Source organism: Phasianus colchicus, chromosome 5, assembly GCF_987193195.1.
Source record: "Phasianus colchicus chromosome 5, bPhaCol1.hap1.1, whole genome shotgun sequence".
Lineage (NCBI taxonomy): Eukaryota > Metazoa > Chordata > Aves > Galliformes > Phasianidae > Phasianus > Phasianus colchicus.
Genome location: NC_143440.1, coordinates 37,342,113 through 37,356,836, shown reverse-complemented (window position 1 = coordinate 37,356,836; position 14,724 = coordinate 37,342,113). Strand labels below are relative to the sequence as shown.

Sequence of the window (14,724 nt, the reverse complement as noted above, 5' to 3'; positions counted from 1 at the left end):
AAAATTTTGAAGTATGGTTTTACTCCTTAACTTGACTAACTAGTTCAAATCCAGTGTTTTTTCTTCTTGACGTGATTTCAGAGTCTCTTGTTGAGATTGGCTATAATTGTAGCGTACATAAAAGGTGGAACAGCTGGGGAGCAGAAGCCATATGTCAAACTGCCATTTGTTTTTCCTTCTCGGTTGTGTGTACGTGTGTGAGTATTTAACTGTTTTCACAGACTTTGAGAAAACGTTGCAGACAATGCTTAGGATGTATCTGTTGCTATAAACAAGGTTGCTGGATCTGGATAATGTCATAGAATTCTTTTCTTTCTCTCTCCCTTCCTTTTTTCTTGTAATGCTTAGTTGGTAAGTATGACACCGGATTTCTGAGCTGTTGCTTCATTGCACATAACTAACTCATCACTCTCTTTAACCTGTAGCATGAGCAGCAATTACATAATGAAATTCGAAATTCTGTTTTCTGTACTCATCTGTTAATACCCTTCAATCTCTGCGGTTCGTGTCTCATGTCTCACACCTGTTATCTTTTATCTTTTCTCCTCCCCCTTCCTCACTTCTTTCCACTTCTCCTTCCTCATCACTTCTTCATTCTCAACAAAGAAAGAAATGCTGTGATATTTCTTCTCCTTCCAAAACCTCCACTAGAAAGCATTGGCCACATCAAGGTAAAGGGCAAAGGCTTGAAACGGAAGGTCTTTCACGCTAGCTGTGAATGGTATGCTGTGCAAAACAACAACGGTTATTTTCTGTTCTCTAACTTCCACCGTTTGAAATGCTTTAATTCCTTGTAAAATTAGAACAAGATAGAATTTCAGAAAATGAGAGTGCATGTTTCCCTGCCTGCCTTTTTTTATGAGGCGCAGTAAGTCAGGCATTATCGTGCTTTTCCAGATTGTTTGGCAATGAAGTCTCCAGCTCATGAAGAGAATTGCTGTCCCCAGCTGGGGAACAAATAGCAGCCCTTTTTCCTCCCCGTCACCTCAGTGGCTGCTGTAAGCTGGAGAAAGAGAGTGTGGGGCCTTGGTGGAACAGGCGGGTAGTTGCCAGGCCAGGAGGGCTCCAGTCACCCAACCCTTCAGGCTTATGGCAGTGCTTTAACTGTACTCTCAGGCTTCCTACCTGAATTTTTTGCCATGATTTTATTTGACAGCAGTCTTTCTAAAGAAAAGAAAAGTTCTGTTTTTAGCAGAGAGTTTTTGAACCCATTATATGTGAAATGTTAACTGAGAGAGAAATATCTTCAGTTCTGATTATTGCATTATTATTATTATTTTAAAAGGATTGCTGTGATGCAGACAGAATAGCAGGTGATGTTCTTTCTGACTTACCGAAACTGGCAGAGGTTTTCCATTGACTTCTGCAGGACTGAGCTGCTGTCTGCAGTTTACACAGCTTGGAAGTGGTCAGCAGCAGTGGGGGGACTGGGGCCAGGCAGCTGTTGGTCTCTGCAGATGGCTGATCAAGTCAGTTTAGCTTTGTGCATGTGAGTTTGCAGCGTCCCAGTTCTGTACTCAGGAGGCAGTCATGTCGTGCTGCCTCTTTCCCATAGTATCTATTGGCAGAAGCAGGCAGAGCTGTATGAGAAGGGCTTCTGTGGGGACGTCGCTGCGGAGCAGCTCTGGGCGTGGGGATGAGCTCTGCACCGTTATCTCAAATTCATCTTGTTCCTTTTACAAAGAACGTGGGATGCACAGTGCATCCAGCTCGTATGATCTGTTCAAGCTTTGCCTTGTGGGCCCTGCAGGAATTTGGAGCACTGACTGAAGTTCAGGTGGGAAGAGGCGTTCTGCTCTCCCAGCTCACTCCACCTTTTCAGTTGCATCCCCAGAGCTCCCTTGACACACGATGGGCTCTTATCTTCCATGCTGTCATAAGGATTGAACTCTTTGGGGCAGTGGCCTACATAATCCCTCTCCATCCCCGGAGGGAGCTAGAGAGGGGTCAGTCCCGCTGCATAGCAGAGTTACAGTGCCCACCTCAGTGCTGCGTCAGTGGCCGAGGGCGGTGGTTTCCGTGGCCTTGCAGCCCGGTGCCCCCGGCACCACCCTTTATCTAGAGCTGGTGCTGCGGCAGTCACTGCAGCCACCCGCAGCTGGTGAGGGGCTGGTGCACGTGGTGGGCTGCTGGCAGCACGGGGCTCCTGCCTGCCCTCGTGTACGGATGCCCACGCCACGGCACGGAGGCAGCACTGACAGCCTCGGTTCTTGCTGTCCTCTGCAGGCTCCTGCCCAGAGACTCAGCCGGGAGAGCCTCCAGCAGCAGCAGCAGCAGCAGTGCAGGCGGATGGAACAGACTTAGCCTCACCCATGTCTCCTCGGACTAGCAAGAGCCGCATGTCCATGAAGCTGCGGCGCTCCTCGGGCTCAGCCAACAAGTCCTGAGAGCGGGGTGCACACAGCTTCCTGACAGCACCCACAGCCTGCAGCTGGAGGACGGCACCCGGTCCTGCCTACCCATCTGTGTGCTTGTTTTAAACAGTGACACTGGAATTTTACTTTCGTATTTTAGCATCTTTTGTTTTTAGTTGTTGTTTTTTTGTTGGTTTTTTTTTTTACTCAAACCCCAGGCTCTTTTTTTTTTCCTCCCCCTTTTTTTTATTACAATTTTTTCCCTTTTTTTTATTTAGTGCAGCCTGCCCTCTGTACCTGTTACTGTGCTGGGTGATGTGGACACCTCCCCAGAAGTCCTTTTTAGCTCTGGTTGATCTGAGTGACATGAGAATTGGAGACTGCCGTTTGGCTACACCATATTTATTGTGCCCCATTGCAGTTTTCTCTGAAACAAAGAAAGAAATATGTACAATTTGAAAAATGAACGTACAGTTTTAAATTGGAGTTGCACTTGTAAAGTCTCTGTCAGATGTCACAGTGCTAATGCACAGACTGTGTGCAGATTATTTATGTTAAGAATGAAATACTCCAACAGTCTTTCAGGCATTACAGAGCCCAAACAGAGTAACTTGCACGCAGCAGCAGCTCCTTCCTCACAGAGCAGTGTGTCATGTCGTAGCAGCGCAGGTGGTGCCATCATCTATGCCAGAAAAGATAAAAATCACTGTGCTGAAGTTCTCCTTCTGCTTGGCTTCCAAATATTTTTATAATGTTTGCTTTTCAAAGTGGTATCAGTAGTCAATGCCACTGAGTTCCGTGAGTTCTAGCCTTTCTTACCAGGCTGCTGGGCTATATGTGTGTCATTGTTCCTTAAAAACCAACAACAAAAAAGCACTTTCCTGACCTAAACTCATTGCTCTGATGCTGTGTACTGCGGAAGCAAAGGGAACACGCTGCAGGATTGGACCTGCGGTGCCGCTGATTCGAGCCCCGAGAGCAGCTCCGTACACGCATTCCACCCATCCAGAGATATTTTCCTACCGGAGATGAGATGCTCGCATTTTGGGGCTGGCAAACAACAGAATGCTGTTAACAAAATGTAGCATGGCATCGGTACTAACTGCATGTGTAAATATATCATATGGGCAACAGTAAAAATATAAATTATGTATTGTCATTCATGTAGTATCTACAAATTTGTAATGGTTGAAGAGAAGACATGCTATTTAATAATACAATAAAATTATTCTTACCACCTTTTGTGTATTAGTCATTCACCTCAGCCGCTAGATTTCTGCTCCAGTTTGTAAAAGGTCAGCAAACTGCACACAGGGCGGCTGCCAGCGATGTGGGGCTTCCACTCCTACCGAAGCTCAGGCTGGGAGCCAGCTCTGAGGGGCACTTCCCCATCCACCACAGGAACGTGTGGGATCCCCATCCCCAGACTGGGGAAAAAGGTGCCCGGCAGCACAAAGTGCAGCTCAGCGCTGCTGCTGACTGTAGGAACAGCCAGCAATCGTTGGGTCCGCAGACCCGTAGCCCTTTTCCTTTGCTCCAACAAGCAGAGAAAAGAGCATGGTAGTTTAAAAACACTGAGCTCAGTGTGATGAACAGGCACTTCTAGCTGAACCTCAGTTACCACCAAGGGTCTCACAGACGTGCTGTTACAACAATGCCCGTTCTTCTGTGCAGGGCACAGAGGGCTGCAGGTAGGGCCTCGGCGGGCGGCACGGAGCAGCCTAACAGGCTGCTGGATGCTTTCTGTTTTCCGGATCCTGGAACCCAAGCACAAAATGAAGCATTATCACTTGCTCTCAGCCCTCGGGCATGATACATGCAAGCACCCTGTTGTGTGCAACAAAATACAGAACTAGGGAATTCATGGCTTTTAATGAAAAGATGGAAATACTCTGCATGCTCCTTTCCCGGGTTCGGTTTGGTTCTTCAGCTTTTCCCCCCGGAATTCAAGCAAGGCGTTCGCTTTGTTTTAGACCATTTATTGAATTTGCTCGTCCTTACTTTTGGCCTCATCCGCGATCACATTTGGAAACAAGCAGCACCGCGTGAAAATAAATAAATAAATAAATAACCAACCGAACGAAGAAATACGGCCCGGGACGCCGGCAGCGGGCGGGAGGGCCGCGCCGCGTCGGAGCGCTGGGCAGGACGCCGCAAAGCACGGGGCTCTCCGCACTACAGCAGCAGCGGCCCGGCCCGACCCGGCTGCGGGACACCGGCTGGCAGGAGCGCGGAACCCGTGGCAGCCCCGGAGCCGCGCGCACTGTGCCGGAGCGCGGACGCACGGAAGGAGCGGGAGATGCGTACTTAGCATGGAGAGCAACGCCTCGCGTCTTAGCAAGCGGACAGCACGAATAAGTTCCCATACGATTTTCTAGCTATTATGTGACCGGACACCGACTGAACGGGAACATTCACCTTCCTGACTATTTGGTACATAATACAGCGAACGAAACACTTCACAATAACTTCAGTGGTGAAGCTCGGGGGCTAAGGCTATTGAAACAAGGTCGCTAGGTCGGACTCCTTTCTCACGAAAAAAAAATAATTCCTCTCTGTAAGTACCGCCTGTACAGCCGCGCTCCCGCCCGGGCCGACGGCAGCCCGGTACCGCCCCGCCCGGGGCTGCGGCCCCTCCGCCTCGCGGCCGCGCGGACACGAACCGCGACGTTCCATAGGAATTACAGCGCGGCCGGGCCCGGCCCGGGCTCGGGGCACTCGGCGGGCTAGCAGCCCGGGCGGACGGGCACCTGGAGCAGCAGGACCTGCCTGCCTTCCGCCGGGTGGCACTTGCTGGCGTGCCGCGCCAGCCCGGGCGCGCTGAAGAAGGTGGCGGGGCACTGCTTGCAGGGGAAGCCCTGCCGCTCGCCGCCCGCCGCCCCGCCGCCCTCGGGCCGCCCGGGCGGCGGCGGCGGCGGCAGCAGCAGCTCGTCCCGCACGGCGTGCCACAGCCGGTGCTTGTCCCTGATGTCCGCCGAGGGGAAGCGGGCGCCGCACAGGTGGCAGCCGAAGGAGAGCTGCCCGCGCTCGGGCGGCCCGAGGGGGGCGGGCCGCGGGGCGCCGTGCGTGCCCAGGTGCTTGCGGAGGTAGGCCTGCCGCCGGAACCGCTTCTGGCAGCACGGGCACGCGAACGCCTCCGCGCCGGGGGCCGCGGCGCCGCTGTCCGCGCCGCCGAGGTGCTGACGGGGCGGCGCGGGCGGCGCGGGCGGCGGGGCGGCGCGGGGCCGCCGCTCGGGGCTGTTCTCCTTGCCCGGCGGGGCGGCGGCGGGGCCCTCGGCGCTGGGGCCCGGCCGCGGCTTGTGCCAGCGGCGGTGCGAGGCCAGGTTGGCGGGGCAGCTGAAGATCTTGTGGCACTCGGGGCAGCGGTACTCGACGCGCACGATGCGGGAGCAGCGGTGCTGGGCCAGCGCCAGCGGGTCGGCGTAGCGCTCCTTGCACAGCTGGCAGATGAACTCGCCCAGCGGCGTGCGGCCCCCCGGCGGCTCCGCGCCCGGCCGCCCCTCGGGGCCCTCCTCCTTGATGCGCAGCCCCAGCACGGGCGAGGTGGTCACCTCGTCGGCGAAGCTCAGCTTCCGCGCTGCCTTCGCCCTCTTGGCGGGCGCCTTGGCCCGCGACGGCCGCTTCAGCGCGGGGACGGGCGGCGGCGGGGGCGCGGGCAGCGGCGTGCGGGGCGGCGGAGGCAGCTTCTCGGCCGGCGGGAAGGCGGCGGCCAGCGGGAAGGACTCGGCGGAGGCGGGGGAGCTCAGGCACCGCTCGAAGAACGCCGCCCGCGGCCCCGCCGCGCCGCACGGCCCCCAGCCGCCGCACGGCCCCTCCGGATGACCGAGCCCGGCGCCCCCGGCACCCCCGCCGCCCGCGGTCCACGTCGCGGCGGCGGGCGCGGGGCGGGCGGCGGCGGCGCCCCCCTCCTCCTCGCCCTCCTCCTCCTCCTCCGCCCCCGGCCGAGCGGCGGGGCCGCCTTCGGAGGCGGCGGGCGGCGGCGGCGGGGCGGGCGGCGGGTCCCGCTCCCGGGGGCGCGCCCGGTAGGAGCCGCCGGGGCGCCGGCTGCGCTTGACGAGAAAGCCGCGCGGCATGGCGAGGCGGGGGACGGTGGGAGCGGAGCCCGCTCTGCTTTATACCCCCGCGCCCGCTCCCGCCCGGCCGTCATCCTCCCTCCGGCGTCGGCGGCCAATGAGGAGTTGGGGCCGGCGCTGGCGGCGGCGGGGGCGGGGGCGGCCGGACCCGGCCGGGGCTCCCCGCTGCCGGGGCCGGCGCGGAGAGGGCGATGCGGCCCCCGCGGCGTCCCCCGGGGCGCGGCAGCTCTCTCCCTGCCGGAGGGGGAACGGTACGGGGCGCGGCGGCATCCCCGGGCCCAGCAACCCGGCTGGGTCACGGCAGGAGCGCCCCTCGCTGCCCTTCGCGGGCCGTGCCGGCAGCCGTCATCCGCCGCGAGGCCGAGCCGGCCGCTCTGCCGGGTTGCCTCCTAGGAGCTGGAGGGGCTGCAGGCACGGCTGTCGGCGCACGCCATTCTACCGCACCTCGAGGGCGTTTCCGCCGGTCACAGTGCGGGCGTCAAGGAACGCCGCTCCTCGAGAAGCTCTGCCGCTCGCAATGCTCTGTCACCCCGGGAGCTGCCGCGATACGGCACCCGGCCGCCTCGCCGCTAGGCATCCTGCGGAGCGAGAGGGATGTAAGGCCGAGCCACGGGGCAACGAGTGGCCGCAGAGCCGGCTGTGCCCCGCTGCGAGCCGCGGACACGCGTGGGTGCCACGAGTCTGCAGCCGTGCGCGGAGCGGGAGCGGCGGTGTTCACCGAGTTGCTAACAGCCGCCCTTGGAAAGTAGTGCTGTACGTGTGGGGAGGAATTGCTTTGCCACGGTTCCTCCGAGCCGCCTCAAGTTGTCAGCACCTCACTTTCGGGTCTCTCGGTTACCCGGGCTGAGCCGGGACAGTCCCACGGCGACTTGGCGAAGCAGCGTGCCATGGCCGATGCACGGGCTGGAGCCTTGCTCCGTGCGTTCTGCTGTGCCTGGAGCCCAGCCCCAGCCACGGCTGTGCCGTGGGGACCCACCGAGAGCATCCCCTGCCTGCAGAAATGCGGGCACATGGGGACGGCATCCCTCAAGCCGTCTGGCACCCCTCAAGCAGGGAATTTGCAGCAGTGGTGGTGAGGATGTGAGCCCTCGTGCAGAAACAGAACTTGCCCCACCTGCTCCGAACACTCAGCCACTTGTCTGTGTAAGTGCTCTGATTACATTTGCTTAGCAAACTCTTAATCATGTTTTACATTACTCTCCTATTTTCCCTCATTTTCATTGTTGCACTGAATTTTAAATTAGATTACAGGCTCTGTGGGCTAGAGATCACCCTTTGTTAGTACAAACCACTCTAATTGGGACCGATGAGCCGTGCTCAGCACAGCTGGATCCCTCCCTGTCTGACTGCGTGATTTTTCCTAGTGTTTGGTTGACCTTTGTTACTGGGACTTCCCAACTGCATTTCTCACTGAATTACCGCATCCCCACTTACAAATACACCGCGTTTCACTGCTCCTCTTGCAGAGTGTAAATAGCTCTTTTGATTTGCAGTGCTTGTCTCTCTGCGGTCACGTTGCACAAGGAGCCTGTGGTAGGAACGCCCCACGTGCCTGCAGGCTGAGAAGCCTGATGGTGCCTCTTCCTTTCGGGAACAGCCAAGGTCGTGCCAGTTGGACACCATCAGGTGCACTGGGTGTGTTAACTGGTACACCAGACATTTCCAGCAACAGCACCTGTGCTGCAGGCTGGGGCTGTGACAGGAGTGTCCCTGGGTCCCAGAGTCCAGACCTGTCCCCAGAGGATGCAAGAAGGCTGCAGGCACTACAGAGCCTCCCAGCCTGAAGCAGCACAGCCCAAAGAACTGCTCCAGCCCCATCCCTTATCACCCTCTGTCCTTCTGCAGCTCTTTCTCTAACAATGGTGTTTCTGAGCCCCCTGGGCCTTGCAGCATCCACAGCACCAACCCTGCCTGGCTCCATGGATGTCTGGGCCTGATGAGCTCATTGTCCCATTGGTGTTTCACACAGCAAGTGCCTGTGAGATGTTAACAAAGATACTGCAAACCTGTTCTGGGATTTGTGCCTGGTTTTGCCATGATACGTGTATCATCATCTCTGCCCCTTCTCCTATGCTGGCTTCCAGTTGCTTGACTCCCACTTAGAGTTTCAGTCCAGATTATTTTCGCCCCAGCCCCGGTGAAGTTCTCCCTGTCGACTGTCCTTGCACTGGATCTGTGAGCTGCCAGGTTTTCAGGGTTGTCATGTGGAGTTATACCCTTATCTTCAGCCTGTATTTCTTCTAAAATTTTAATAATTAAGAATTTCAGGTAATTTATTAAAATATTTAACAATTCTGTGCACATGCACATACAGATCCTGAATCTGCAGGATTTTTATCCACTGACATTGAATTCCACTGGCACCATCACACTGCTGGTGGCACAGCTCTCGGCCCATCTAACCACAGAATGACAGGGAGCTTTATGTTGAAGGTTTCCTAAGCAAGGAACTGATTGCTCTCAGGAGAACCGGCCAGGTCTCCTGCCATACGCTGTGTTCTCTGTGGTCTGATCAAAGAGGATTGGGCTTGATCAAACGTATTGGCAACTTAAGTAGAACAGTCATCTGTAGGTGAGACTGGATTAGCCGAAGGGTTAATCCCACATTGTATGAAACTCACATTTCTAGCTGAAAAATGCAATGGCATCCATTCTGATGTAGGCCTGGTGGGGGCTGGGGAATGAGGTGCGATGCAGTGTCTCAGTAAATTGGTGCAGCTGCATTTGGAGCTTCTGAGCAGTCTTCAGGCACAAAGAAGGAGAGGAATGTATGTATGGCAGCGTTCCCGGCTGCGAGGGAAAAGTCTGGGGTGAGGTCTGGTTCTCAGAGGACCCCTTCTGGGGGCTGAAGGGGCAGAGAGAGAGAGAAGTGACTCTGGCTGCTTAATAAAAGAAAAAAATAACCACAGCTTTAAAAAATAAAAGTCAAAACTAAAATAGAAAAGGACTATAATCAGAGGATTAAAGAATATTCTCCCCTTCATGTGTCCCCTCCCTGCCACAAAAAAAAATCCTTGTGGTCGAGTTTTTTATATATTTTTGAATTTCAAATAATGTTGACTTTTAAATCTTTCCTCGGCATCTGGTTTGCAACGACAGAAGCAGCAAGCTGAAGGCAGACAGCAGCTGCCTGTCCCCGGTACCCACAGTGGCACTGCCAGTGGAGCAGCCCCAGCCCCAGCACTCACACAGACAGGCCCCGCTGCTCTGGTGCTTCTGCTGGGCTGCCACTTGGAGCCGGTGGCAGGAGCTGGAGGAAAGCTCTGCATTATGATGGTCTGCGCTGTCTAATTTACCTGACCTTGATGGTACATTAATTGGGTTTTGTTTTACCTGAGGACAATCTGCCTCTAGGGGGAAATTACGCTAACAGCTGCTGTGTTTTCTTTATTGCTCAAATATTAGCCAAAAGGTTTCCAGAAGAGAAGGTATGAAACACTTTGTTCTGTGGACTGGAGGGATTTTAAGGCATTTTAGAACACTATGAAAGCATTCGCCCTCTCTTCTTTTTTGCAAATGGAGTCAGGCCATTGTTGCCCTGGTCATAGAGCTGTCGATGTGGCCATGATGCTGTCACTGAGCAGATGAAGACAGGGTCACGGTGCTGTGGCTTCTGGCCCTACCCCTGTGCCAGAGAGCTTGGGGACCCTCAGTGTACCCACAGAGCGACCTGTCCCCACCTCCAACTCACCAGGCCTGCTTCAGGGCCACTGGGACCTCTCCAGGGAGCTGCTGACATGCCCAAACTCCCACCAGTCCTCCAAGGGCCTCCATGGGACCATCAGGGCTGTTGTGATTTCATTATGGATTTCAGCTGGTGTCCCACAGGCTGAAGCCATTTGCCATTACAATTTTGCTTGTAATGGAGTTATTTATTGATCTCACAAAGTCATAAATAGGAAGCTCAGGCGTTCTTCAGCATGAGATACCCAGCAGTCTGTTTCCTACAAACATCATTATATGTCGTAATTCACTGAAAAAGATACTCATTTTTATGGAAATGTCACAGTTATTAATTATATGAATAGCAACAGCAGCTCCCAGTGAGATCGCTTCCCAGCTGCATGCTGCATGGATGTATGCACAGACAGGTGGGCAACTCTGCCTGTGAAGAGCACAGCCTGAAAGATGACAGGAAAGCAGGGTGAGAGAGATGGAGCTCACTGGGCTGCGTAACTCCACACCTGCCTCCAATAGAGTTCAGGCAGGAGGGAGAAGCCCACAGTTTCTCTGTTCATTTCCCTAGAGGGCTAGATCCAGGAGGATTCTGGAGCACAGAGGGCAGGACTAGGAGAACCACAACCACAAAATATTTTGTTGCAGTGCAGGGAAGTCCTCATCATCCCTCCCAGCAAGCTGCTACCACTGTCCAGGAAAGATGTCATGGTCCATAGCCATAGGATGCTTGAGTTCTAAGACTTAGCTCCTTCTCCTAAGACCGTGTGTGTGCTTCCAAAAACTATAGAATCTGCTCCAGGTAAGGCAGTAGAACATAGAGGGAAAAATGAAGCTCCTAGGTGAGCTGCCCGCCTCTGCCCATACCCAAGCACTTGTTTACAAGGCAGAAGAGTGCAGGCAAGGAATAAAGGACCCTGGGGAAGGAACACTTTTGGGCTCTGGGAGCTGGCGAGCTCCCATTTTCAGACTGGTGAGGCTGCAGCTGGGTTACAGCGGGTCGCTGGGGGGAAGCTGTGCTCATAGCAGTGGTGAATGGGGGGGAACCCCCCGGGCATGAGGACAAAGTGAGCTTCCAGATGAAGAACTCAGAGAAGGAAAAATGTGATGGTGCTTTAGGGTGCAGTGAGCCATGGCTTCTGGCATGGAGACTGGGGCTGCCTCCAGCAGCGAGGAGTAGCACAGATCAGAACTCACTGCCTTTCTCAAATCGTACCATTCTTTAAAGATATTTGTGCAGTTAGGAAATTGCTGTGTTTACTCCCAGGTCAGAAAAAACACAGGGGATTCAAAACCAGCATCAAGTCTAAGGACGGCAAACACTGGTGAAGACCAGCAGTCACCATACGAGATTCTCCAAATGTGTCTGTTTTGCTTCTTCTGTGACATTTGATTAAAGTCTTGCTATCCTGGCTATTAATTAAAGTGTTTGAAGGTGAGGCTGAAATTTCAGCTCCCCTCCCAAGTTCACCAGCTCCACACTCCTCCTCCTCCAAATATGTTTTTGCTATAAATTACTGGCACTGTTTCTGTTGATAGTCAACATAATCAAACATTTGTAAGCATGCTGTCTCTTCAATCTGTTCAGTTGATGCACTTTACCTGATCTTTCATTAAAGTAATCAAAACACTTGCTGTGCCGCATCTAATGAATGTTGCATGTATGATTAAGTACTTTCATTCATATTGCAAGTTTGATTTAATGTAATCTGCCTTTCAGACAGCCATTAGCCCAGCTCCTGTGTGAATTCGATTAATTGGCTGAATTCTTCCAGATGTCCATTAAGTATTACAGGAATTTCTATGTAAAAACAGCAGGGACTGTCTAGCAGAGAACCAAACAATGATATGTTATATTGCTGCCATGACTTACAAAAAGCTAGATTCATTTTCATTAATAAAACATCTGTACTCCTGCACAGCTATGCATCAAGATGCATTTATTTTATATGTTTATTTCTCTTATGACTATAAATAGACAGTTAAACAGAAGCACAGTATGTTCTGTTGGAAGATACACAAACAGAAAAGCATTAGAAGTGAAAAATGGGAATAAGGAATGGCTGAGTTAATTCTTCAAATAAGCATCAGGTGTTGGAACAAACAAGGCAGCCTCTCCTATAGCTGCATGATATTTCCTCCAATAAATACGTTTTCCTTTAGATAGCTATGAAACTGCAAAACAGGCAGGTCTGGAGTTGAAAAGTCCTGTGCCTGTTCTGTGCTACAAGGTTTTGTCACACCTTTAGGTGGGAGCCACAGCACTGCTTAGCATTTTTAGATAATATAAAGAGTAAAATTGCCATTAAAATAAACGTTTCCTTCTTAATGCTTAAAAAGGGGATTTTCTTCTTCTTCTTTTTTTTTCATTTTGCCATTTAGAAAGGAATCACTTTTTCCTAAAAAGCAGCTTGAATTTTAGTGTCTGCCATACTGAGCTGTTGTGAGGACAGAGATGTTTTCAGGGGCGAGGAGGATGCTTCTGCATGAAAATGGGGCTCTCAGCTTTGCACTGAGCTTCTCAGCTGTAAGAGGGCCTTCTAAAGCACCACGTGGGTCCAGCAGACCTGCTTTCCCCTTCTGCTCCTCTACCCCCACCAAATGCCCTCCTCCCCTTGGGCATGGCCAGGAGCCTGGAGCAGCAGTGGAGGAGTTTGGTGCTGACTCTGAGCAGCACTGACCTCTGCACAGCTCTGTTGCCCTGATGCTCCCTTCATCTCCCCAAGGGCAGGGAGCTACCAGGAGCCGTGCTTTCCTTCACTGCCCCTGTGTTCAGGAGCTGGTGCAAGCCAGTTTGCTTTCAAAGGTTGCTTTAAAGATGCTCAACTTACAGGAGACAGTGGAAAGAATACCGCCCAGCAAAATCCAGACTGTACAGCAGGAGAAATTCAGATTTGCTGAACTGTAGCTCCCATTCTCTGCCAGGGGCTCACACAGTCATGCTGTTCGCTCTCGTTTGTTTACACGCTGCCTCCTGGTGCCACCTCTTTCTCCATTTCTTGGTTTTTTTGCCATGTTCTCTACTACCCTCATATAGAAAATGCACACAAAAACTCCTGCCAGCCTTGCACGTTTTTAGATCTCAATGCTATTTCTATTCTGCAATGAAAAACACTTTAAGACAATAGTTGTGCTGTGAGACCCAGGCAACAAAATAAAAGTCCTACCCTATGAATTTCAGCTGTCATACCAAAATATTTGCAACAGCTCCTTGCAACATTCCCCCTGCAAATGACAGGGGAAAGCAAAACATCCATCTTTGAATGATGGCACTGATCTTCACTGCAGGAGCATTAGGTTGGCAGTGAGAGCTGCAGCCTGCAGTGAGCAGAGGGCTGCAGCGTGTGCGGGGGGAGCAGAGAGGATGCACTTCTCTGTGAGCTGCACAGCCCCAGCAGCAGCACCAGGAGAAGCAGCTCCCCAGTCTGAAATGCATCACAAAGCCGGCTCCCAGCACAGCCAGAAGCAGCTCTTGGATTGTTGTGCATGGCAAAATGGTGTAAATATCATTTATTGGTGACAAATTTCAAAATGTAGCAAAACAAACGGAGCCCAGGCAAGTTTACAGAGCTGTATGTTTTTTCAAGGCAAATGCGGACATGTCACATCTTCTTTTGAAGCCTGAGAGACTGAAAAATTAAATCAGTGGGCTTTGTTACTGATGTTTTTCTAATACAAATGTTTTGAAATCCTGCCTTTCATGTGTTGCTTACAAATAAGCAGAAATGTGCGATGAATCATCTCAGCTTTTAATTCCTTTAATAGATTCTTATCTCACCCACTAACATCTAAACAATTTTTGTTTCTGCAACAATCCCTTCCTCAGTGGTAAATATTGCTCTCAGAAAACATCTTGTTGTTCGGAGGTTCATTATGTTCATTCTGTGGCTGAGACTCATTATACTCACTTATTTATTTAAAAGAACAAAATGACAGCAAATGCCTGCATTTATCCTGTTTCGCTTTACACATTTATAAAATATATTTCGGCAGGAAGGCCCAGCCACTTGCAGTTTGGATGAAGCAGCTGGCTGCCCTTCGCAGCCATCACCCCCCGACAAAGCAATGCTTAAAGGCTGTGCTGCAGTCTCACCTCGCTCGCTAAATGAGGCTCCGCCGAAGCTAATGGGTGATTTGGCAAAGACAGGAAAATAATTTGTGAACTATTTGCATTTTTTTCAGTGACAAAATAAAAACTTTGGGAGTCATTACAGAGAAAGAAGCAAATGAAAATGCCTCTGTAAGACGTGGTAAAATGGTACCCGTGGAACCAGTCCAAGAAATGGTCCGGATACCTGAGGATGAGTTTGAAACTCTGAAATAACAGCTTACCACTGTAGAGGTTGCACTCTGCTATGCCAAAAATCTTCACTATTTTTCTTCAGAAAAGACATCAACCCTTTAAACTAGCATTTCACGTGCCCAAAATCTGTGTAGCAGATTTTTTCCTGTTCGTGTTACTGTGATACAGTCCTATCACCACATCTGCTAAACCAAACCTCAGGTCCCATGATGGCACCTGCTGTTCCCACCAGACCACACATGTCCCCAAAAGAGGCACTCGCTGGCTCAGTCATAGCAAAAGGCTGTTGAGATGCCGATGTAGATAATTGAAATCAGCC

At 52.3% G+C, this 14,724-nt stretch overlaps 2 protein-coding genes across 11 annotated transcripts in view; one reads left to right on the top strand and one right to left on the bottom strand.

The window, feature by feature from the left end:
- Positions 1-3,426, top strand: part of RALGAPA1 (Ral GTPase activating protein catalytic subunit alpha 1) — a 113,773-nt gene extending 110,347 nt beyond the window's left edge. For 7 of the 10 annotated variants that reach the window (XM_090141327.1, XM_090141326.1, XM_031593821.2 and 4 more), the window contains one exon: positions 2,227-3,426. In XM_090141327.1, coding sequence (XP_089997453.1) covers positions 2,227-2,387 — 161 coding nt within the window. In that variant the 3' untranslated portion in view covers positions 2,388-3,426. Of the gene's footprint in view, positions 1-606; positions 722-2,226 lie in introns of all 10 variants that reach the window. The other 3 variants (XM_090141332.1, XM_031593825.2, XM_090141328.1) reach the window with 2 other exon arrangements.
- Positions 3,427-4,886: 1,460 nt separating this feature from the next.
- Positions 4,887-6,427, bottom strand: INSM2 (INSM transcriptional repressor 2). The gene has a single exon (XM_090142032.1). It carries the CDS (start codon positions 6,425-6,427, stop codon positions 5,081-5,083), a length of 1,347 nt encoding a protein of 448 aa, XP_089998158.1. The 3' UTR covers positions 4,887-5,080.
- Between the last annotated feature and the right edge of the window lie 8,297 nt (positions 6,428-14,724).